Raw genomic sequence first — 25,685 nt, forward strand, 5'->3', positions numbered from 1 at the left:
AGGCTTTAATGAAGGGGGTAAATGACTCTTTTACTACTTTATAGCTAGAAAAATTGAGCCACAGGGAGGTGCAATGACTTGCCCAAGGGCCCCCAACTGGTAAGTGGCAGAGCAGAAACAGGTCTTGATCAGAGGCTGTCAACAGAGCCTGTTTTCAGTCAGTCATGTGACTCCCAGTACCATTAGGAGAGAATCAAAATTTAGGTGTATAAAAAGTGAGACAAACAAAGAGACCTGGGTTTTCAATTTAGCTTATCATGGAAACACTGTAAGAACTATAGCAAAGAGGCAGCCCACATTTAAGCATGCATATAAAACTAATCAAAATGCTAACCAAAGACAGCAAAACCCCAAATATCAAGTATTATGGTCTCTCTAGCAAAAATCTGAGATCAATGAATGGAGATCAGACAGCTGACACATCAATAGTTTATTAGAGGTCATATTTCACATAATTAATGGTGATCTTTAGGTCCTTTTCTTTGCTGAAGATGGTATACGATATACAGAGATACAGATATAAAACTAAAACAAATTAAATCTCAATTATACATCAGGATTTGGGGTCCGGCTTCTGTGACTTGTGGCAGGATGAAGCCAATGTCAAGACAGCATTTTGATATTTAAAATTTTTTCTGAGCAGTGATTGACAATAAAAATGTAAGTCTTGGTGCCGTTTCATGTAAAGTAGCTTTTTGTACACGCCACCATGAGCCAGCTGCAGAGCATCCTTATAGTCCATATGCTTGTAAATTTTGTTGTGGATTATCCTTAGGCACACTTCAATCACTGAACTGTCATCTTTGCATTTTGTGTATTGATTGCACAGGGCAGTTGAACTGTTTTCTTCTCTTCTTTCTTGTTTTAAAGTTATTTTTATACAAGAAGCTTTATTTATAGCAGTCTAAAAGCAGAGATCGTTATAAGGTAAAACGCATCTGATTTCTTCCCCAGAAGACTGCCTGGAATTTTCCTCCACCATGAAGTTACGGATTGTGGCTAAACTATGTTATAAAAGAGTGTGTGTCTGGGATATAGGCGATAAAGACAAACATGGTATTGGGGTTAATTTAAGGAACACAAAATAAAGCTGGCCATTTGGGTAAGATATAAATTCAAGGGTCGGGCAGTTAAGAAAAGACTCCCAGAATTTTGTATGAGAAGCAGTGAGAGTCCTGAGGTCTTGACCAGATTCCATATTGTATCAGTCTGTCCATTCACCTCCTCAGTGAAACAGGCTTAAGCTACCATGATTTAGCTTTGGCTTACCATGGGGTAAGGGTAGACACACAAAGATCCACTATAAAACAGCTAAGACATGGTAAATTCCCATCTCTGCTGACTTGCTATGATTTGTTGGCCTGTTTGTGCCCTAAATCAGTTGGGAACTGAAGTTTTCTGGCAGTTGTGCCACAAATTAGCACCTTCCTTTTGTGCCCGAAGCTTGCAAAGAACATTTTTTTCCAACTGTTTAGTTGGTCTAATAAAAGATATCACATCTACCCAAAGAACCTTGTCTGCCTATGTCCTTAGACCAACACAGCTACTTATCGCCTCACACTTTGCCCAAGTATCATGCTAATTCCTTTCTCCTGCCTGATCTACTGCTCTGCTTTTACTTGCTGCCCTGTGCTCCCTCCTGATATCATGCCCTGCCTTCAGGTTCCTACCCCATCTGTTGCTGTGCTGCCTGTCCTCTCCCTCATCTGTCACATGCTGCGCACAGGAGCTCACCATGCCACAGGCCACCCCGCTCTAAGTTAAGCTGAGGCAGTTAGCTGTGTCTAAAGTCAGGCAGAAAGCAGACTAGATATGCACCTTATAGACTAACCCAATAAGTTATTTATCTTACATATCTTACTAAATTAAACTGTCAGTTTCAAATGTATATTTTACTCATCTTCCTTTCTGGCATTGGATTTTCATGTAGTTTAACTCTTAAGCAGCTGGGTTTTTTTGTTCCACCCCATTTAAGTGGGGTATTTGGTGGGGTCTGACATTATTCCTGTGTCCCTACTTCCATTTCTTCACAAGGCAATAGAGATATTACAGTTTTGGTGTGAGTCTAGCTACCAGGACCATAACTTGGGATGGGCAAATGGGCATAAACCATGGGCTCCACCTGCACAGAGGCTGAGCCCCAACAATAGGTACATGGATACTGCACTACTGTTGAGAGACCAAAAGCCAGAGCAGGCAGACTGTTCTATAGCTGTGGCAGCAGCAGCTGGAGACTGTTTTTGAGTCCCCTGCATACGTACGATTCCTGTGCCTGTCCCCTGCTTTCAGTGCTCAGCAGGTTTGCCCAGGGCACAAACTCTGCACATTATGGGTGCATACACATGAGCTAAGTCAACTTAAAATAAGGAAATTCAACTAATGCAACCCAAGATAAGACAACTCAGAGATATATTATCTTGCACCACATTGAAGTCAACTCCACTCCACACGTGTACACTCTGACAGTTAAGTTGGCTTAGCTGTCTGAAAGTTAGTACATGTGAATGCACCCTTTTCTCTACTAGTTGTTACTGGAAAAGTGTCAGCATTAAGAGTTAGCAACCCACCACCACACTTGGCCTCATTTAGCATCTTCTAGAAGTAGCAAGAAGTGAGCTGCTCTCTCAAACTAGGAGGGGCTCTGTCCAGGTGAGAACTGAGACATATTGACAGGGCAGAGGGAGGAAGCTTACACCACTGCTACTTCTGTTGTACTGCCTCTGCAGATTACTAGAAGACTCTAGTCTTCCAGGCTGTCCATCTGGCACTTTTTAGAAGCACTAAAAATTCTTAGGGAAAGTCTGAAATGAGTCTAGCATTTTATTTCTCTACCAGTGATCCTCAACCAGGGTGTGCAGGCAGGGTGCCATACAATGTTAGCACTGTTGGCCGGGTCCAGATGAGCACAGCCATGTAGTATGTGGTGCCGCAGATACATCTGCAGCACCACATACCGCGCATTTGGCTGTTTTCGGTGCTGCAAGGGATCAGTGTAAGGATTTTTTTACCCCTGGCATGGGCATTCCCCAGAGACAACTAGTGGCTGTTGTCCCCGGGGAACCAAACATCTTTGCTGTGTGGACGCAGCCATTAGGTGTGTAAACATGGTTCAAAAGAGAAACCCAAAATTTTCACATGGGAATCCATAATATTAAAAACATTTTGACCTGTTGTGGTCTGAGTTCTTTGCAACAACAACAACAACAACAACAACAAGAGTGAAAACTAAGAGCTGGCATTTTTTAAGCATGTCTCAAGTCTAAAAAGGCTGAGAAACACTATACCCTATCTATATTTGGCAAGATATATAGAAATTAAACAATGAGGAAAAGATATTACTTGTATTGCGCTAGCAGCCAGGAGCCCCAGTCATGGATCAGCAGTCCACTGTGCTCAGTGTTGCACATCCTTTGAGAACCATGCAGGCTGCACTATACCCTGTGTCACAGTTTCTTTGTTTTACACAGCAAGCTTCATTCTTTAATGAAGAAATGTTGCCATTGCCTTCAGTGGGAGTAGGACTGAGCCTCTGAGAAGAGGGACTGTGATGTGTTTGTCCAGGGGCATTAACAGAATTAACCACTCAGTTTCAAATACTCAGACGTATGTTGGGCCATGCCTTATGAAGGCTCTCTTATTGTTTTCACTGAAGGGATGGATGGGATGTACTCTTTATTAATTCTTTGCCTTGCAGTCACAAGCAGTGAACCTACTCAAGAATCAGAATCAGAGAGAAAATAAAATAGTCTGTGTTCCAGAGAGTTCAAATATGTTTTTATAAAAACAAACCTTATTTACACAGTGTAGTCTAGATTATCATCCCTGAAGTGTGCCAGGGAATGTTTTTATCCCTGAAGTTTCTAAAGGGATAAGGGCATCTCTTTGTCATTACCAGTCTCACAGGTACATTTACTTGCTATGTGACGTTATCCACTTAGTGCATTTTGTACTGTATTTCAGTACTTGCCAGTTTTCAGCACCATTCATAAAATAAATGCATATGTTTTTTCCGAACAGGGAACAGTCTTTCCTTCCTCCAGTTCCAGTGATGCCTGGTAACAGAGCAACTTTTCTAGAAGATCGATTATCAAGTCAGGAGAGAACCACAACTCTTCTCCTAGATCAGGCCTTTCGAATCAAAGATGACATTGTTTCGTATCTTCATGGAAGTAAGAACTATCAACAAGGAGAGGCAACTGCACGGCAACTACTGGAAAATCACATACAGACCATTACAAGCATAGTTAAGAAGCTCAGTCATGATATTGAGGTGGGTCTGAATTTGTTCTAGGTGTTGCTGAGACTTGCTGCATTTCTAGCTCCCTCCTATGTCACTACCAGTCTCTTAACTAATGATGTATTTAATGAGCTCCCTGTACAACATTTACATATATCTGTTTTACCTACAAGTCCAGATGTCCATATCAGCTATGTTTCCAGAATTCAGAGTCTTTTTGACCACTATGAGGCTGAAGCAAACCTAGAACTAGATTTGTCTTGTGCTCAAGCTCATATAGAATCATAGAGAAGTAGGGCTGGAAGGTAGCTCTAGAGGTCATCTAGTCCAACCCCCTGCCTGAAGCAGAATTATCCCTATCCAAATCATCCCATACAAATCCATTGTCTAATCTACTAGCAAAATTACGCAGTCAACCCTGATACAACCACGAGACATAACACGCTAACCTGCCACAGTTAAACCAGGGGGACCACAGTAGCCAATGTCCTGCTGCAAAGGTTGTTAAAACATGTTTAAGAGATCCAAGGAGGGGATCTGACCATGGGTAAAGTTCCTTCCTGACCCCAAATATTGGTCTGAATCTGAACAGAAGAACAAAATCTGCTAGCCAGGAAGCTCTGGATTTAGGTCTTAGCAGGAGCAGTGGGACACTCCAGTCAAAATCCTCAGCTTTGGCTGTAGCCATCACACAGTGTCTCTGAGGAAGACTTAAAAATACCCTTACACATTTAACAGCAGGAGGGGAAAAAACCCCTGCCTCCTGGTCCCATTTGGCAACCAGCAAAGCCCAGAAGATTGGGAAATACACAAACTAGAACATAGGCCTACTTCTGCCTAGATCCTTCCTAATCAATCCCTGTCCAACTTCTACTTGAACACCTCTAGTGATGGAAAGTCCACAACTTCCCTAGGCAGTCCATTCCACTACCTCACCACTCTGACAGTGAGGAAGTTTTTTTCCTGATCTCCAATCTAAACTTACTTTGCTGCAACGACAAGACATTGGTCCATGTCCTACTCTCTAAAGTGGGAGAGAAAAAGTGCTTTCCCTCTTCTTAATGGCAGTCCTTCAGGTATTTGAAGACTGCTATCATGTCCCCTCTTAAGCACCTTTTCTTTAAGCTAAACATGGCTATATCCTTCAACATCTCTTTGTATGACTTGCCTTCTAAGCCCTTTATCATTTTTGTCACCCACCTCTGGACCCTCTAACTTCTCCAGATCCTTTTTTAAAACATGGAGCCTTTTTTAAAACATGGAGTAGTCTAGATGAGCCCTAAACAGTGCTGAGTGAAGAGGCACTATCACCTGTCATGTCTTGCACTTAACATTTCTATTGATGCATCCTAAACTGAATTTGCCTTTTGTGCAGCTGCATCACACTGCAGACTCATATTGAGCCTGTGATTTACCAGAACTTTCTCTGTAGTACGGCCATCCAGCCAGGTGTCACCAGTTTTATATTCTATCTTTGATTTCTCTTCCCCATATGTGGCACCTGGCAAAATTCACCTTAACATGTGTGCCAAGGAAGTAATAACAGTTCTTGGATCCCTTCTACTTCAGTTCTGATCTCAGCACAGTTTAGAGTACCATGAGGACTCTAAACTACATCAGCAGGCAGCACTCCTGAGCAGATGAGGCAAAGCACAGAAGACTAGCTGCAGCCCCACTAGACAATGGGATGGAGGGTGACAGCAGCTACATCTATTCAGTGCTGAGATTCCCCCCTACTCCACTTGCATGCAGGGGACATTCACAGCTGGGCTGGTTGAGCCCTGCTTTTGTAGCAATGTAAATAGCTTTTCCTCATAAGTCATATTTCCCAGGCCTCTAATCATTTTGGTTGCTCTCTGCTGGAATCTTGTCAATCTCTCCACAACTTTCTTGAAGTGTAGGACCGAAAACTGGACGCCGTGTTACAGATGGGGCCTTACCAGTGTAAGAGGAGAAGAATCATTTCCCTTGGTTTGCTAAAGACACAAACTAGAGCCTAGCTAGTCATTCCCCAATGTATAAGTTTGTTCTATCCTAAGTGCAAGACCTTACACTTCTCCTTATCGAATTTTGATTCACTTTAGATCATTCCTCCAGTTTACCATCAAGGCCATTCTGAATCTTAACTCTACCCCCCAGAATGTCTGCTCAGCCTTGTGCTGACACAGGCCAGATGAGAGACTGGGAGCCAGTCCACAGGCTGGATTGGGCCTCCCACTGCCCCATGCTACCTCCCTCAACCCTGTGCTGCCTACTGGAGACCTGACATGCAGGGTTGGATTGGAGCCCACACCACCTCCAGTCAGCCCCTGTGTCCCAAGACTGGCTCTGGGCCACCTTCATGTGTGGATCCATTGTGCTGCCTGGCCCACAAGTCTCCCCATTTGTTCAGAAATGTGGTACCAGGGGAGTGGCAATTGCTGCCACTCAGGATCCCTGTCGATAGATGGCATGGTTCAACAGGCCAAATCTGCCTTACAGGTTAGGGGTTGGGCACTCCTGAACTAGAAAGAGATGATAAGAAAGAGATGATAATTTGCTCCAAAGATTCAGATTTTCAAAAGTTTGAATGTGGTTGGAATAGTTAAAAAAAAAGAGAGAGATGCAATGTTACCAAGCCTGCTGAAATGGAGCTGGGGGGTTGGACACCTGTCAAGATCAAGTTTTTCTTGATGTAACCTGGGTACACTGCAGGGTGTGCCCTATTCTCAACTGGATGGGATGGGTAGGCAGGAGGGGGTGCTGTGAGAGGGATGCCAGAATTTTGAGCGGATCTCTCTTTCCTCTACAGAGTTAGCCCAAACCCAAAGTTCTTAACTGTATACAATTTATTGACTTATAATATACATAAACATAAAACTAAAAATCATACACATATATTTACACAGTGAACATTAACCAATAACCATGGTCAAACCCTAAATAACACTGTGGGAAAATCACTCCCAACCACAACCCCTAAAGAAAACAATATATCCACAAAAACACCCACAGCTTCCCAACCCCGCAGTGGGGAACCTGTACTCAGTTAAAGGGTTGTGCAAAGTATAAGAGTGGAAATGTGATTTTACACCTATAGAGGAACAGTTACCTCTTTCTTTAATGCAGAAAGATAGGCATCAAATGGCCCCTACCCCTTAGGGCCTTGACTAGGCAGGGGGCTGCTCATCCAGTCCCTTCTCTGGGTTTGCCCGCCCCAAACGTCTTTCCCCTGTGGGACCCAAGGGCCCAATGACTCACGCTTCCTCAGGTGGCGGTGGTCAGGGTGCAGCTTGATGTGGTCTCATCTGCTGGAGCGCCCCCTCCAGGCCTCTCCCACGCCACTGGGCTTCTCTCCACCATGTGCCCTGCTCTGGGCATCAAGGGCTCAGCTCCTCTCAGCTGCTGCACCACTGCTACTGGCTCCTGGGTGCTGGGCCTCATGCTGCAGCACTACTATTTCCCCATGCTCTGGCTTTGGCACCAAGGTCTCTTTTCACAGAGGCTGGGCCCTTCAGGCTCTGGCTGTCTGTCCTCATGCCGGGTGGCTAACTCAAGCGGACTCCGCTGCTCCCTGGCTCCCAAGACGCCGACCTGCGCACCATGGGACCTGGCCGCTTGACAGGAGATGGGGCCTGAGCTGCCTCACTGCAGCCCCCAAGGCCCTTGCCCTGTGCACTACCCCACGCACCGTGTGGCCCACTGGCCCTGCTGGGGTTGCAGGTTTGAGCCACCACTTGTGGCTCCCAAAGCCTGGGCTCCATGCACTGAACCATGCACCATGATGGGCCTGAGTGGTCTCGCACTGCTCCTAAGGATGCTCCTCCAGTGGAGGCTTCAGGAGCCTTGGGCCAATTGTCCGCTGGGGGAAAAGCTCCCCAGCTTTTCTTGGCTCCGCTCTTCTTGAGTCCCTCGCTGCATCCGTCCAGTGTGCTGAACATGCTGGGCTTTTATTTACACCAGAGGCCCCATGCCTGAAGTCTGCCGGACCTGCAAAGCAAATGTTCCACCAATCCGAAGTGTCCTTCCCCAAGCCAGGCTTGCCAAGCAAAAGCAGCGAGCCCACCACATTGACCCTCTAATATTCAGTAGTTTCAAATGAGCCGTGGATATCTGGGAAACCAGATTCTCTCACAGTTTAAGGACATTTGTAATTCTGTATGAAATTAGGTAATGCAAGAGATTGATGAAAGTTAAAGTAAAAACAATTATTAGCACCTTATTATATTATTTTGGCTGGTTGCAAATTAATTCCATTGGGCTCTAACATGAGGTACAGCTAAAGGTGAGCAGTTCATAAGCTGTAAGTATCAACTTGTTAGGAATTGGAATAGCTGAATCGTAACAGTTAAATATTACTAATAAATTATTTGAGAGGATGAAATGCAGAACTAACACACTGAAAACATTAAGTATTTTAGTAACATCCGTTGCTTGAATGCTTTTTAACAAGCTTTTTTGTTATCCTTTTGTAATTTTCATACAAGCTATATTTAAATTTTACTAATACAATTCTGGTAATCAAAAGCAAGCACTGATTATTCAAGCATTAAAGCCATCAGAAATGCTAAGATCAAGTTCTTATTAACATTGTTAACTTGCCCAATGCAGAAATACAAAGGCATTGATAACAACTGAAAATTAAGGTTGTACTGAAATGCCTAGTAAAAATTCCTGTTTCCACACTTCCATGATTGAAGTCAGTCTCCAGATTTGTTGCTGCTTTACCTCCCCAGCACATGAAGACATCAGTGTCTTGGGAGCCCTGCAGATACTTATGCCTTGACTCCAGGGAATCACTGCCTCAGGCCTGCTGCATAGGCAACGTTTTTGGAGAACACCATATCTGAACCAGGACATCAGCACTTAAAGCAGGGGTGGGCAATTATTTCAGGTGGAGGGTTGCTTACCCAGTTTTGGCAAGCTGTCAAGGGCCACATGGGTAGCCCCACTCCTTGACAGGTGCCCCGCCCTCTGGTCACCATCTTGGGACCAATGTCTTGGGACAAATGTCTCAGGGCCAGAAGTGGTGGGGCCCAGAACAGGGCACAGGCTGGCAGGGGTCTGTGGAGCTGGACTCGGCTGTACCAGCAGGGAGAGTGGGAAGCTGGCCCAGCTCCGTAGAGCCTCTTCCGGCTGGGACCCTGTACTCCTGCCACCCTACTCTGGGCCCCACCAGCGCTGGCCCCGGGGCACCGGTGTGGGCCCCATGCACCTGCTTACTCCCAGTGCCCCCCAACCCCACAGTACAGGTAGGGGGCAGCATGCAGCCCTGACCCCCTGCTCCCCAGCAGGGAATGAGCTGGTGCTGAGTGTGGGGGAAAAGCGGCTTCTCCCCCACCCTGTGGTCGGTGTTCCCTGCTGCACCTGCCTGGGGCTGTCCTGAGCAGGCACAGGCAGCCCCACGTGAGCTGTGAGTGGCTGCAGTGCAGGGCGCCGGCCACGGGACAGGCAAGGGACCACTTTTCCCCATGCTCAGTACCAGCTTGTAACCTGCCACTGCCAGCCTGGGCCCTGAGCTGGCTCCAGCCTCACATCTTGAGGCTGTGCTGTGGTGGCAGCAGCTGCAGCCCACCGCTTGCCGCACCACCCTGGGCAGTGTTTGCTGCAACCATTTGCTGCTGCTGCCCACCTGGAGCTGGGCAGTGTTTGCCACCGCCACCTCTGGGCTGCCCGGTGCACAAGCTCCGAGTGGGCAGCAGCAGCAAACACTGCCTGGCGTGGCAAGCAGGGGGGACCTCAGCTGCTGCCGCCAGCCCCAACGGGTGAGCCCGGAGCTGGCCTGAGGCCAAAGCTGGCAGCAGGGGCAGGCTACAAGCTGGTGCTGACTGCAGGGGGAAAAGCAGCCCCACCTCCGCTGTGTGGCTGGCGCTCCACACTGCAGCCACTCACAGTTCATGTGGAGCTGCCTGTGCCTGCTCAAGACAGCCCCAGAGCAGGGAGCACCGGCCACAGGGTGGGGGAAGGGCCACTTTTTCCCAGGTTCCTCCCCTGCCCTTCCCCCACCCTTACCTGAGGTTCTGGTGCTGGTGCAGCCATGTGGTCCCAGACCAGAAGGCCCTGCTGGGACTTCTGGCTGGGGGGTGGGCCCTGCTGTTGCAGGAGCCTGCCAGACTTCCCCTGGGTCCTACTGCCCCGGTTCCTGTCATTTTTGACAGGAACCAAAGATAGATAAATATTAATTTTCTAAAATTTTTAGGGGCCCCACAGACCAGATAGAATGGCTTCACAGGCTAGATCCAGTCCGCAGGCCATATTTTGCACACACACCCCCGACTTAAAGGTTTCCTCCAACCCTTGATGCTTCATCTCTCTTTAAAAAAAAAGTAGCTCCAAGAAAGCCCTTAAAGATCCTGTGCCTTTCTGTATTGCTCCTCACAGTCCAAGCCATATGGATAGCTCCCCTATAACAAAGTCTCTCATTTTCTTTCCCATAAATCTCACAAATTCTGATTAACTCATATTTTCCCCTGGTGCACAGAACAGATTATATTTAAAGGGTAAGCTTCTTGGGGCAGGAACAGTCTATTCATTCTGCGTTTATGCAGTGCCTAGAGCAATGATTCAAATCGTGGAGCTGCAACGTGGTCCAATGAGATCCTTTCAAAGGTGCCATGGGGTGCTATGCAATATTATCACTGTTAGGCATGGAAACACCTACATGATTCACAAGATAAACCCAGAGATTTCAAATAGGAATTCATTCAGATCTCTTGTGGTCTCCCAGTTCAACAGAAGAATTGCTCTGGGTTTTTTCCAATGGTCAAGAAACAAGTGAAAATTGAGAGTAGGCCTTTTCCATTGCATACCTTAAATATAATGAGGGATGCTTTGAGCCTAAAAGGTTGAGAACCACTAGCCTGGGGCAATGGGATCCTAGTTTATAACTTGACTTCTACAGATACAGTAGTAGAAATAAATCACTTGCCACAAAATACAAGTCACTTTTATTTATTTCAAGTCTTTTGAAAAAGCAGGAAGAACATAAGTCAGCAAATTGTAGACTTTGATGGCCCAGGATTCCTTCCAGTCTCATATTCCTATTCCTAGAACTATTCTGATATATTGATGACATGAATAATGATGCTCAGCACGAAGACCTTAACTTAGTAGAGCCTAAACCTGCATTGCTTGATGTTGCATAAGAAACAGCAGGACAAAGCAATTATTTTTTGTCAAGTGCAAAACAGAAACATAATTCAAGCTCCTAAGAGAGAATTTCAACCTGCAAGGAGAAACATCAAATTTTAAAAAATTAAATGCATTTAACATTGTCCATTCTTCTATGATTATAAAATAATAATGATTCACTTAAAAAGGAGTGAATACAGGCTAATAATTGACAGGTACAGGTTTCTGTGTGTGTATTTCACTCCTCCATTACCAGCAAGTTCTGGGAATTTAATATTGTTAGGAGCCCAAGAAGTTAGCTGAAGAACTGAAATATTGATTCATCTCAATAAACAGGAGGTTGGTGCTGTCCATTGTAATGAATGAGAGACTCATGCTACTTATGCTAAAGAGCATGTGTTTTTCATTCAAGTTTCTATCTTTGTGGATTTATCACATCACATTTGCATTGTCAAACATACTTTAGATGAGTCATTGGAGTTGCACTAATACATCTGACCTTTTGAAAATAACATTTTTGTAACAGACCAAAAATACACGTGGGGACAGGGCTCAATATCTCTGATGTCACCACATATATAGTCACTGAAGCTAAAAAGATTTGCATGATGTTTTTCCTCCTGGTATATATATATATATCCTTCTCAGTTCATGTACCTCTTTCCTCAGGCTAGTGCTCAAATGTCTCTTTGTACTGAGAAGATGTTACAAAACTGAGGTAAGGGTCCTCTGTTTTCCTGTCTTCCTATTGTGCGAATACAAGTAAGAATCACTTCTGCTTGCCCCCAGGAATACACGGAGCAGGCTCCAGCCATCAGGGATTCAGGCTTTCATATCTATTATTTCCACAGTCAGCTCAAAATCTGAAATGTGCCATAAAAGCTGCCTTTATTTGTTGGGATAGTATAATGAATAAAAAGCTGTTACAAGATCTGATGATCATTTTACTGTTTTGAAAATGTATTAAGCACTTGCATATTTGAGGACGCTCCAGGAATTTGAAAATGGGCAATTCTCAAGTGTTATTAATTTCACACAGAATATTTTACATTGTTCCAATCAACAGAAAAATCTGCTGATGTGACAATACATGGGTCATGGTTCCTTTTCAGATTCGAAATGATCCTAAAACATTCAGTATAACACAATTAGTCATATTAGAGAGACAGTAATATAAGCCAAAGCTGCCTGCTAAGGTTACTTGACACTTCCCATTGTTAGTTTCTGTTTTCAGTTTTAAACTTTGCCAGACTAACCACGTAACAACACATCTCTTGCCTACCTCAATAATTTGGGGGTTGATGGTGTTTCATTTGTTTTGTTTCAGTATCAACCAAAGCAATTAATCCATTTCTAAGCATAAGACTAATTAAATATATTATTTTGTTTATCTTAAAACACACAGAGCCATGCTCTGATGGTATTAAATGACATATGATCCTAAGTGCTCTGAAAAACATCGTGTACTACTAGATCTCTCAAACTGGGCACCAAAATTAGGAGATATTTTTAGCTTACTCTCTCTAAGCCCTATTTCCCTCACCTGTAAAATGGTGAAAAACAATGTTCCCTTAAAAAATGGGGCTATGTAAAAGCGTGTGTGATGAGTGCTAGAGAAAAGCCCAAAACGGATGTGACGGGCTAACTGGTAGTGACCTAGCCCAGGGGTTTTGAAAGGGCAAAAGATGATTAGAGGACTTGGGATTCCCTTTCCTTACCAATCATGTAGTGATTTGACCCAGGAGTTTTGAAGGGGTAAAAGATGATTGGAGGACTTGGGATTCCCTTTCCTCACCAATCAGGCCCCAGAGACTCACCCCTCCGTGTCCTGATTGGCCCCTTGGGTCACCTGGAGGGGGATAAAAGGGGCAGCATGGGCTGACTTGGGAGAGACCAGAGAGGGACAACAGGGAAGGAATTTCACAGAGCTGAGCCAGCAGGGAAGGTGCAGTGCCCTGGAAGAGCAGGACCTGCAAGCAGCAGTGGGACCCCCAACAGCGCGGCGTGCGGCTGGCAGGAGAGGCTCCCCACTGGGCTCCAGGATCCCCTAGGAGAGGCTGCAGCCAGCAGGAGAGGCTCCCCCCCCACTCCAAGAAAGATCTGAGCAGGTTCCCAGCTCTGCTTCCAGCTCCTCCAATCAGAGGCCAGGCAGCTCCACATGAGACCAGTGCTCTGGGAAAGGCAAGATCCCTAGCAGGCTGAAGCAGTGCCTACCATGTGGGAGATCTGGCTTCAAGTCCCAGCTGAGGTGACTTGGGGTGAGTGAGATAACAAGAAGCAAATCTTGCAGTGGAAAGGGGCCATCGTGTTTTTTCTCCCCCTCCAGGTACTAAGGCCCTATATTTCCTCATCATTTGACATTTTGCATTTTGTGCCTTTTTATATTTCACCAACCCATATTGTTTGTTCTGCTGTTTGTGTTTTATATTGTGTTAACCCTGTTTTTTGTCAATGATTGTAAGTGTTTAACCTTTGTTGAATCCTGCCTCCTTGGGGCACTGTAGTGTCCACTATATCCTCTGATTTATGCCTGTTTATATTCCCAGTATTGAAAGGTATATAGTTAAGTCCTCATTGGTGGTCTGGCTCTGCTCTATAGGGGGAGGAGAGTCCCTACACCTCCCACAGCACTTGTGCATCTGCTTTGATCCCTTCAGTTGGAGAGGGGGTACCTCTTGGAGTACCGCCCGGGTTACACGGACATTAACAATTCTGCCTGCAGAGTAGGATTTGAATAGTTTGCAATAAATAAGGAAAAAGGCCCCTACACTGCAGAATAAGGATAAAATAAAGTATTCAATAGCCACGTATTAAGTGAGCACCATTCTTGTTGTGCACTCAGTGGGTGTGTCCAGACAAGCACACATGTGCCTCTTGCCCTGTCTCAAACCCCTTTGAGGCAGGGCAAGAGGTATGTGCAGAAATGAAAAAATGTTCCCTGCACTGCAAACTTGTAGCACGCGGAGAAAATTAGACCCCTGGATATCCAGAGGTTAAACAAAACCCCGGGGGAGGGGGAAATGGGTCAGGGCAGAGGCTGGAGAAGAGCAGAGGAATGAGCAGGAGGCTGGAGACCGGCGGGGGAGAGGGAACCTGTGGCCCCTGGGTGGGGTTGGGAACCTGCAGGCAGGGTAATCCATGTGCTGGGAGGGGGCTCTGCCCTGTGTTGGGCAGGGGACCATTGGTGATACACAGGGGGTACACGTGCACTCCCTGTGCATAGAAGTGCACCCCTTCAGAAAAGGTGCTGCCTACGCTGTCAGTGATGCCTGTAGGCGGTTGCCGCTTGGCATCCCCCACTGCCAGCGCTGTCTGCAGGCAGTCAGCGATTGCCACTGGCCACCACTGTTGCTGCCGACAGTGTCTGTGGGAGCTCCGCGCTTATCACTGCCACCATGCTCCCACCACCACCAGCACCATGGTGCCCTGCCAGCTGCTGGGGGCTTGCAGTGTTCATGCAGGGGACCCACCCTTCCTAAGCAGCCCCACACCCAGTCCCTCACCTACCCATAGAGTGACTCGCATCCCTCTACATCCACCCACATTCTCCCGCCCCCCCTCCTGCAAACCCCACATCATACATTCATCATGTGATAAGGAAACCCAAAGCAAACGTTAAAACATAGATATTTAGGATTTATTTTATTATGATGCTGGAGACACTGATAGGCTTCCAAATTCCTTTAACATTGTAAATATAACAACAAAACATTGCCTAACTGATCAGTCCCCCTTTCTCTCTCTCTTTTGTTCTAATTGTGAAAGAATGTGGATTTTGGGGTATTTTTAAAAATGGATTTGGGATGCTGCTGCAGCAGTCCAGCTGGCACAAGGGATAGTGTCCCTAGGTACCAAGTGGCCAGGCCGCAGAAGCTCCACATTTTTTTCCACAATTAAAACAAAAGACACATGCACACACACATATATATCTAGAGAGAAAGAGGGAGACCGAGTGCAATCAGTTGGGCAATGCTTTATTGGTATATTTATAATGTTAAAGCAATGTGGAAGCCTACCAGTGTCTCTATCATTATGATAAAATAAATTCTAAAAACCTATATGTGTTGATGTGCGCTTTTGGTTTTCTTCCCAAATGATGGGTGTGTGTGAAGGGATGTGGATTGGTGTGTGAGTAGGTGTGGGGTGATTGCTGGGGGGACTGTGGGTGTGGGGAACCTTGTGGGGGGACTGCTCAGGAGGGGTGTGCCCCCTGGCCCCCACAGGGTGCAGCTGTCCCACACAGCACATGGAATGACGCCCCCACAGGGCCTCAGCTCCCTCCTGAAGGGCCCCAGCCCCCCTGGCCAGGGTCCCAGGCACCCTGGAGGGGCACAGCCTCCCCGCCTAGGGTCCCAGCTTCCCCCTGGAGGGCCACAGTCCCCCCACCCAGGACGCATAACTTACCTTTAGCAGCAGCAGCAGGAGTGGGGTGCTCTGAGCCATGGCAGCAGGACCCAGTGTGGCATGCAGAGACCATGCGGCAGGCCCAGCTGGGGCCTGCCAGCCCTGGGGCCTCTCTGCCACCTGGCGGGGCCAGGCCATGGTGACAGGACCCAGAGCAGGATACGGGGACCATGTGCCCGGCCCAGTTGGGTCCTGGGGCCCCTCTGATGCCCAGCCAGGCCATTCCCAGGATGGCAGGACCCAGCATGGCAGGTGGGGACCACACGCTGCACCCAGATGGGTCCTGCCAGCCCTGGGGCTGCTTCTGCTGCCTGGCCCGGCTGGGTCTATGGTGGCAGAACCTGGCATGGCATGCAGTCTCCTTGCACTGAGCCGGGTTCTGCCAGCATGGGAATGGCCCAGCCAGGCATCAGAGGAGCCCCAAGGGTAGCAGGACCCTGCTGGGTGCGGTGCACAGTCCCAGTGTACTGCACCGGATCCTGCCTCTGTCCTACTGTGCCTGTGAGGGGGGTGGCATGCAGCCGGACCTGGGCCAGCCTCATGTGGCTCATTAGTCTGGCTTTCCACCTGAGCGGGTCACAGGGCTCCGGGAAGCACAGGTCCTGTGCATGCTTCCTGGAGCCCTACGACCCGCTCCAGTGCAAAGCCAGACTAGTGAGCCACAGGGTGCTTGGCTGGATCCATACCCCCCATAGCCCCAGGGACATCCCCCCCCGCCACTTACCTTGGATGGCGCCGGGGGCCAAGGCAGCAGGAGAATGAAAGAGACACTCTGACTGACACCAGAGTATCTCTTTTGGAGGACTGACTCTCTGGCATGGTCTGGGGCCGTGCCTTGCTCCGCTTTTCTGCAGAGCAGTTTTTTTAGATCCCTGGACATCCAGGGGTTTAATTTTCTCCCTGTGCTGCAAGTTTGCAGAGCAGGAACATTTTTTCATTCCCACATGTGCCTCTTGTCCCGCCTCAAATGGGTTTGAGATGGGACAAGAGGCATGTGCTTGCTCATCTGGACGTGCCCATCAAGGCTGAAGTCCTACGGAAAAAAAGAAAAAAAGTGTGTGATCCCATAATTACAGAATATGTTACTAGATATCTTGCATATAGAAACATAGGAAGGCACAATTGGGCTAAATTAGGGTTGCACAGAGAATTTTTGCATACATTCTGGGGGCTAGAGTTAAGATTCAGAATGGCCTTGATAAACTGGAGGAATGGTCTAAAGTGAATCAAATGAAATTCAGTAAGGACAAATGCAAGGTCTTGCACTTAGAACATAACAAATTTATGCACTGGGGAATGACTAGCTAGGCTGCAGTACAGCAAAAGAGGACAGTGGATGGCAAGCTGAATATAAGCCAACAGTATACCCTGGTTGCAAAAAAGTCAATATCCCACTGGTCTGTTTTAATAGGAGTGTCTCTAGCAAACCAAGGGAAGTGGTTCTTCCACTTTGAAACTGGCAAGGCCTCACTTGGAGTACTGTGTCTTGTTTTGGACACCACACTTCAAGGAAGTTGTGGAGAGATTGGAAAGAGTCCATCAGAGAGCAACCGAATGATTAGAGGCCTGGGAAACATGATTTATGAGGAAAGGCTGAAAGATCTAGGATTATAACCTGGAGAAGAGAAGTTTGGGAGAGGGAGAAGGAGGGGGTTTGATAACATTGTTCAAATACCTGGAGGGCAATTATAGAGAGGACAGTTATAGACTATTTTCTGTGGCTGCAGGGGACTGGAGAAGGGGTTAGGTCTTAGACTGCACTAAGGGAAATTTATATTGAATAGAAGGAAGAACTTTCTCACTCTGAGGGTAGTTAAGCATTGGATCAGGCTGCCCACAGAGGCTGTGGAATTTCCATGCAATACTTGACTGGTTTAGTCGAGATAATCCTATCTGGAGCAAAGGGCTGGACTAGATGACCTCCTGAGGTTCCTTTCAATCCTACTTTTCTAAGATTCTGTTCCTAATTTTTTAGTTCTTGGACCTGAACTTTAACCATGCTTTTTTAAAATGTGGTTTTGATGTATGATTTAGATGGCAACTGTTGCTCTACTTACCCCTAGTAATGGAAAGTATTATTAACATTGGTTAAAAAATAATAAAATAAATGATAAACAATGAAATGGTAAATTGAACACATCAACATCATGTGCCTATGGATTTTCAGATTTTGGAAAAACAAATAAGAACCAGAGATCATACCACTACAGGAACTAATTTTGCTGTTCAAAGTCTGGACTGTAAGTATCTACAAGGATTTGGGGACTTGCGTGGAAGGGTGGCTAGGTAAGTAAAACATGATGGACCTAATTCCCCTTTGCACTTCTTCATTACTGAGTATCATTAGAGCTTTAAAGTGGGTATAAATATATTTTATTCTTATTTTAAGGCTCCTTCTTATTTTAAGGCAAAATGGTATAAAACATACTTAGTGTAAAGGAGCAGAAGGATTTATATGTGAACATATCATATGGTACACATTAAAAATGCCTACATCTTTCTGCTTCAGTTCTTTCCCTAAAACTTAATCTTTTAGACATGTTATCTTCTATGTGATATCTATATTGCAACTTTTGTAATCATGTGTTCCCACCTAAACTCCTCTGCATTTTCAGTAACATACAACACAGTTCTTCATTTCTCTTCCTAAACTGTGGCACAGTAGTGGTGCTAGTTGCCAGCCCTATATAGATGTAACATATGAAATGTTCCAAATGCCTCTGAAGCACTCCAAGTAGTGAGCATACAGATATTCACAGTCAAAGAAGCATTTTAAAAGTGTCTAATGCTTGTAGGTGTTAAAAAAAAACTTGCTTTAAAACCTGTGCGCCCCAGCACTAAGCCCAGCACATGCCTAGAAGCGGCATCGTGTTAGCTGGACCCAGATCGCCCAACGTCTGTATAGATCAGATGCTTCAATGGGGCTTTTTGGCACTTTATCCAAGTGCTTTCTGCAACATCTAGACATTTTATGAAGTGCAATAGGGAGTTGCTCTGACACGTTACAGTGCTCTTCTGAGAAAGGAAATCTGAGAAAGCAGGGCAGACGGACAATAAATAGTCTTCAGTGTGCTCTGCTGTCGTTGGCAACCTCTGGAGCCTGAGAGGAGCAATTTCTGGAGCACTTCATGGCCCCTGAGTCTGGTTTTCCAAGGCCCCAGTCTTTTTGAGAGGCCAGAGGCCACCACACTTGCCAAGAAAACAGGAGATCATTCACTAGCTATCCACCCCTACTGCAAGGGAAGAAGGGGAGCAGAGCATTGTAGGATGCTGGAGGACCACGTATCATTCCTCCTGGCTGAAGAGTTCCACCACTGCAATTTTGAAGCACTCTGGCAAGGGGGCATAGTTAGAGGCTGTATGTCTGTGGGTCGTTGAAGCCCTTCAAATCTGAAGCACTCCAAATTAAAGTGGAATCTGGATTGCTTCAAATGTATGTGTGTCCATGTCCTCTGTTTAAGATATCTGCATTCACTCCCAGAGAGAGAATGCATCTTAGAGGCAAAGAGGTATATTCCTTCCGGTTGTGAAGTTTATTTCAGTATTTTTAAGTGAGTAAGTGATGGATATACTGTAGAAATCTACAGGGTGCAAGGGAAGACATAAGCTTTCCCTGGAAGGCTCAAGGCAACATATAAACCTAAAAGGCTCAGGTTACAAGTCTGGTTGATCAGAGTGTATGTGTAATTCATGTGGACTTTCATAACACATTTGAATTAGTACTGCACAACATCCCAATTAAAAAGTAATAATAAAAATTATATAATATGAAAAAAAAATCACACATCAAGTAGATGAAGAACTGGCTAAGAGACAAATCTCAAAAAGCAAGGTTATCATCAGTGAATGAGGGAATTGCTAGTGAGGTTCTGCAGGGATCAATACTAGGCCTGACACTAGTCAACATTTTAATCAAAGATATGAAGTAACTAGAATCACAGCTGACCAAACGTGTGGACTGCACAAAATGGTTGACAGTGTGGGAATGCTACAGAGCAATCTGGATTGCTTGGCAACCTGGGCCTATTCAAACACAAAACAAAACAAATTTACGCAGCTAAATGCATGGTTATATATCTAGAAACAAGGAATAAAGACCGCATCTGTTGAAGTTTCCTGAAAAACAGTGATTCTGAAAAGGATTGTGTGATCATAGTAGCCAAGTAATTCAGCATGAACTCCCAGCGCAATTTTGTGGCAAACAAGACTAATGCTAGTATATACAATACATCTATTTGGTTGTATATACAAGGTAGCAGGGAGTGTAAGCAGGGAGGTGATTTTTCCTCTGTATACAACATGGGCAAGACCAATACTGAAATACTGTGTCCCTCACTATTTTGTGGCCTCTCAGTGGACTTTCTCTGTGGCCTACTTTAATCTGTACAAGAACCATAATACTCAGACCATTGTTGATTATGAGACAGTTTATTTTTCTGGATTGACTCACCAGCAGAACTGCTTTGGTAGGCTTCACCATTATGAGTTTCTCCAGGACCTCCCTCTTTCTGGATAGACTCATCACATTGCTTCTTTGGTATGATGTATGGAATCTCTTAGTAGAGTGTCCACACTTATGCTCAAGACAGTGTTTAATGATCCCTAGAGTTATCACAAGCCAATGAAATACAGAGACTGCTGAACAGAAGAATGCCTCAAAAACTCTGTGGGTACTAAGGAATTACCATCTAAATCCTGCCCTTCCATGGCTTTATATGTAGGAGAATACAATTTAATCCAAAGGTATTTTAATATATAAAAAAGCGTTTTCTTCTTTTCAGTTAGCTCCTTCCTTCTCCTGCTTTATCCATTCCATGATGTCATATCTATTATGAAAGGCAGCAATAATCAGTACCATGGAACTGGCTGTCATCTCACAAATAGTGGGTTTGACATCCTGCTCTAGGAACGGAGTCCAAGGATTCCATTTATTTAAAAAAGAGAAAACAACAAGTCTTCTAAACCTCAGCAAAACTGACTGATGTTGCAGCACAAGGGCTGGCTATACTAGCTGCACTCAAACGGTCAATTTTTAATGGAGTTTTACATGAATAATTGCTATTAGTTAAAGTATGGTATAGCTACCAGTGATTTATACCTTATAAGCAAAAGTTGCATTTTGCTTGCTACTAGAATTGCCCCTCTAGATATGCTGGATTTTAATTCGTAGTGTGTGGGACCATCAAAATGAGAAGTAACCCAATATTGAAAAACAAAGCATAGCTATAATCATAAATACTAGCTTCATTTGTCATATTTTTTGATCTCCACTGTAAGAAGAATGCAATATGATTAGAATCCAAACTGGAATTTCTATAACCTAGTATAGGTGGGGACAAATGTACATAGTCGTACTTTTACATGTTCTATTTTATATATACAGAATTTAAACCTAGAGCTTAAAAAAACAAAAAGCAAACAAACAGTGGCCTACCCATAAGTGTAGTTTGCCATTAAACTTGAAAGTTGGTGCCCTTTAGCCTAAAACTAACTAGGATGGAAGGGACCATGACCTTCTGTTATGACAGATAATTCCTCTTTCTGCATTTGGACGTATAGCATGCATTGGATCTTGTAATTCAAATATATTTTTCCATAACTTTTCATTCTTGTCCTTTGCATGGTATAGTACTGTCTAAATATCAACCAGTGTCTAGGTCATCAAATAATCTAAGCATTTCTAAACTATACAAGTATTTCTGAAAGCATGGCAATGATGTCTTTAAAACATATCTCCAGTACCTCAGTTATCATTGCATCTCCCTCAAACTGATGTTTGCTTTTAGAAAACTGTATATTCCAATTATTTTCTAATTTTTCAAATAAACCCATGCACAAGTGACTCTGGGCATAAGACCATATGTTACAACATAGCAAAACAAGACAATACATATTAACAAAACAGATGCCTCCATGAATATAATTACATAATCCTCACTCCCATCAGCAAAAGACTGAACAAGCAGATGGACTTTACACATAACGCTGAAGGTTAAATTCTTGCCGTTTTTTTTTCTCATGCAGTTCTGTCCATCAAAGTAAATCAAAAAGTGCAGAACTTTATCAGAAGCATCATCCCATGCAACCAATCAAAAACTGGTGTATAAATTGAGAGCCAGTAACTAGGTCTTTCAGGAATTTTTACAACCTATACCAGAGACTATTCCATCATTGTACTGCCCACTTTGACTTAAACGTGTAGTAGGAATCTCTGAGACTCTTTCTCTATGTTATTCCTATATTTAAATGCTTAAATATATATTGTTTGAGGTTCTTCTTATTTCTATATGTGTACTTAAATCTTGAGAGTTTTTTAAATTTATATATCTTTCAAAGCTTTTTTCACTACTATATGTACAATGCTTAGTTTCTCCTCTATCTCTCTCAGAAACAGAAATGTCACATTAGACAGATGTTATTTTCCTCTTTATAAACCATGAACTAAATTAGCAGTAAAGTCAGCAGTCCTCTCACTCCAATAAAACTTCAAAATTCCAACTATCCAACTTTCTTTTCAAAGGTACACTTGTAGGGAAAATTTCCAAAACATGCATGCCCAAATGCATATACCTTATTTGCACATAAAATTAATTTTTATTAAATACATATTTGCCCCTTCCAAAAAGGCTCAGGGTGGTTTACAATAAAAGAAAAGAAAACTTATAAAAACAGGATAAAATATAAAATTGGAAAGTATAACAAAAAATGCCTCCAACCAAAAAAATCCAAATTTAAAAGCAATCCACTCCACCACTCCCCTATATCTTAACCAAAGAGAACATAACCACCAACCTCACTTCCTAATCTACATTCACTACCTCCATAAAAGAAAACAACATTCCCCCCATATTTCTTCCCAGCTTTATGCACTCCCATTCTGCTCGCTTTCAGTATCTCTGTTTCCATCAAATGGAAATGCCAAACTACAAAAGGGTGCTTGCCCTGGGTGCTGGCTTTTAAATCTCATGGGCTAGCTAGGCCCTTCCTTTTTCCATTTTGGATAGCCATGTGTTGCCTGCTCAATGTCTCATCCCTCTCCCACTCTGTTTCACAGGCAAAGAAACTGAGGAACAGACAGGCAAAATGACCTATTGAAGGTCATTCAGAAGGGCAGAGACAGTAATAGACCCCAAGGTTTCATTAGGCAGTACTGTAGCTAGTATACCACTGTTTCTGCAGAACTGGTGGCTTTCACTCAGTTATAAGAGACTGGCCCTCAGCCTGTTGTGACTGTCTCTTTAAAATCCATTTAATAAATAGCCTGTATGTCTAATATTGTTTTGGATTATTGTTTTCTTACAATTTAAAAGATTTCTTATTGACACGAAACTCTTAATCCCCATCTTTCAAATGTTATTAATCTTTTTCAGAAATCTTAGAGCTGAGATTTTCAAAGGATCCTAAGGGAATTACAAGCTCAGTGGGAGCTAGATACCTAATTCCGTTACATGGCTTTGAAAATCCCTTGCTACATACTTATTTAAAACCATCATATTAACATATTATAGCTACCATCTCCTCACTGCTCTTTTTTAGAAATCTACCCCATGCTTATACAACAGAATTAAAATTTCTTTGGCCTTCTGTATTCCAGCAGATCATGATCGTCAGAGTTATATGGTGAAATTCAACCCTATATAAGGGCTGAAGCAATTCTGCCAACCCGCTCAGAGTTGTACCTACCTACACTAGTAGTGAATTAGACCCATCCCACCCCAAGTTTCTTCTAGTGTAGGGCTGTCTAGCTCTTAGCCTGAAGGCTTCATCTACATCCTGCAACCAGGGTCTCTGGGATGAGGCAGAGCAGAGCAGTGGGAGAGGGTCTGGTGAACTACTGCCTGTGCAGTGGGAAAAGGACTCATGCTGCCCATGTGACAGCAATAGAGGCCTGTCCCCTGGGTAGTGAGCCATGGACCAGCTGGGGCTGATCCCATCCCAGACTCCAGGTGGAGGTAATCAGGCAGAGTCATCCTTCAGGGAGGCTTCACCCACACCGGATATACAATTTCAAAGCAAACAGTAGAAGACTTATGCCTCTGGCCTGCTTGGAACGTCTAAACTTGTGCTTTGAAAATCTTTGGCCTGTGATACCTTGCTTATTGTTCCTTTTCTTATCTTGGATCTCCCAGCCTGGATCAACTGCTTGTCCTAATCACAAAGTTCTCTCAACCTTCAGTCAGATATCCTGTACTCAGACCGATACCTGGCTAAACCTTGGCTACAGTCTGGTAGGCTCCACTCAGACATGACCCCATCACCCCCTGACACTGGGGAGCACCTGAGCCTACAGCCTGGAATCCGTGACCAGTGTGGCACAAGGTCTCCAGCTGCTCTGAAGTTGGGTAGTCCTGCCCTAACATATACTCTCCAGAGCAACTTAGAATCTAGGCATTATAGGAACATTTATTTTATGTGCTCTATTTACTTTTTACTTTACATTATTCTTGGCTCATTTTCTGGGGTTTGTGTCCATAAAAGTTTCTGACAAACTAAAAAACTAACAAACTACCTTCCTTTCTCTATCTAAACACATGTTCACTTTCTTGGTTATTATATAATTGTTCTCTAAATCAATAGTTCCTTTTGATCAAAGTTTTGGCTTTATGACAAAGTCTCTATTATCTATAAAACATTTCCTGATTTACTTTATCTAAATGTTCTGAAGAATCATCAGACCAGCTTTTTTTGTTGTCATCTTCTACATCAGCTATTTTGATTACATAATCCAAAATCTTCTTCCTGATTCCTTACCTGATAACAATACTGACACTCCCTTTTGTGTTGTACTTGGTTTAGTCTTTGGGAAATAATTTATTTAGACATGTACAGTCCAGTTTTCCTTATTCATTTTTTATTTTATTAATATTTAATTGTACAGTATTAGTGTCTCTAAGAACATCTTATTTCAGCAATCCTACTAAGTCTTCCTAATACAGGAATAGATGATTACCGTTAGGGTCAGATATTGCAGGGACCACAGGAGAACTCAAAGGCAATGAAAGCAACTTAGCTTTATACACACAAGAGTATAGCAGCTGAGGAGAACCTGTGTAGGTACACTTAACTTTCCAATGCATGCTGTGGAGCGGTGTCTGTTGGGGTAATCTCCATAATGCTGTGTGAGTTCACTGACCTCCTCTTTTTAAACAGGAGGAGAGCAGAAATGGAAGATGTGACTCCCCAGGCTCATTTTATATTACAAAATATAAAATAGATTCTAAAGAAAGAGATCTTAGATGAACAGTTGATTTAACAGTTTTCAGATTTTCCATTATTCAGCAAATGTCAAATAATTAATTTGGCCATTTTGAGGTTGAAAAGAGATGTTGGCAGATGCAACTGGGAGAGTTTAAATAGAAGATGACAAACACTGGTTATAAACCAGAAATCTTCTGCCAGCACCTGCTCTATAACCAATCTTTCTGAATATCCACCTCAAACCAGATGTTACAAGCTAGGATGTTGGTTACAACAGTGTATCTTCTCTGCGTGTTTTCTAGGCAACTACTTCTGGTAAAACACAGCAGCACCTGGTGTCCAAATTAGCCCACGTGCATGCATTGTAGAATTCATGTAACTCTAATTGTTAGATTGCAAATTGTTACCTTGTGCAAAGCATGAAGCACCCCATCCCACACCATGCACACTGACCTTCCTTTGAAGCTGAGGAAGGTGAGAAAACTGCTGTTTACTTGATATGTTCTTTATATCAGACCTAATTTGCTATTCTTATATAAGGACCATATCATATTATTTACTGAATACCTTCAAATGCCCTAGATTTTAGTAAGTGCAGAATTAGGAAAGTTTTTTTTCAGTAGGCAATCAGTGCTGGAAGCTGGATTGGGATCAGGACTCTTGTACCACATTAACTGCAACTCTGCCACCAGTCAAGATGCCACTGAAAGACTGTGGCTGATTGAATAGTGGCAAA

General features: G+C 44.1%; 1 protein-coding gene across 1 annotated transcript in view; it reads left to right on the forward strand.

Annotated features, from left to right (window-relative positions):
* FAM81B (family with sequence similarity 81 member B) overlaps window positions 1-25,685 on the forward strand; it is a 60,155-nt gene that overhangs the window by 14,511 nt on the left and 19,959 nt on the right. Inside the window, exons 3-4 of the mRNA XM_019532388.1 lie at window positions 4,018-4,270; window positions 17,919-18,037. Of these exons, the coding sequence (XP_019387933.1) occupies window positions 4,018-4,270; window positions 17,919-18,037 (372 nt within the window). The remainder of the gene's footprint in view (window positions 1-4,017; window positions 4,271-17,918; window positions 18,038-25,685) is intronic.

The sequence above is a fragment of the Crocodylus porosus genome, unplaced genomic scaffold (assembly GCF_001723895.1).
Source record: "Crocodylus porosus isolate Cpor-Errol unplaced genomic scaffold, CroPor_comp1, whole genome shotgun sequence".
NCBI classification, from domain to species: Eukaryota; Metazoa; Chordata; order Crocodylia; family Crocodylidae; genus Crocodylus; species Crocodylus porosus.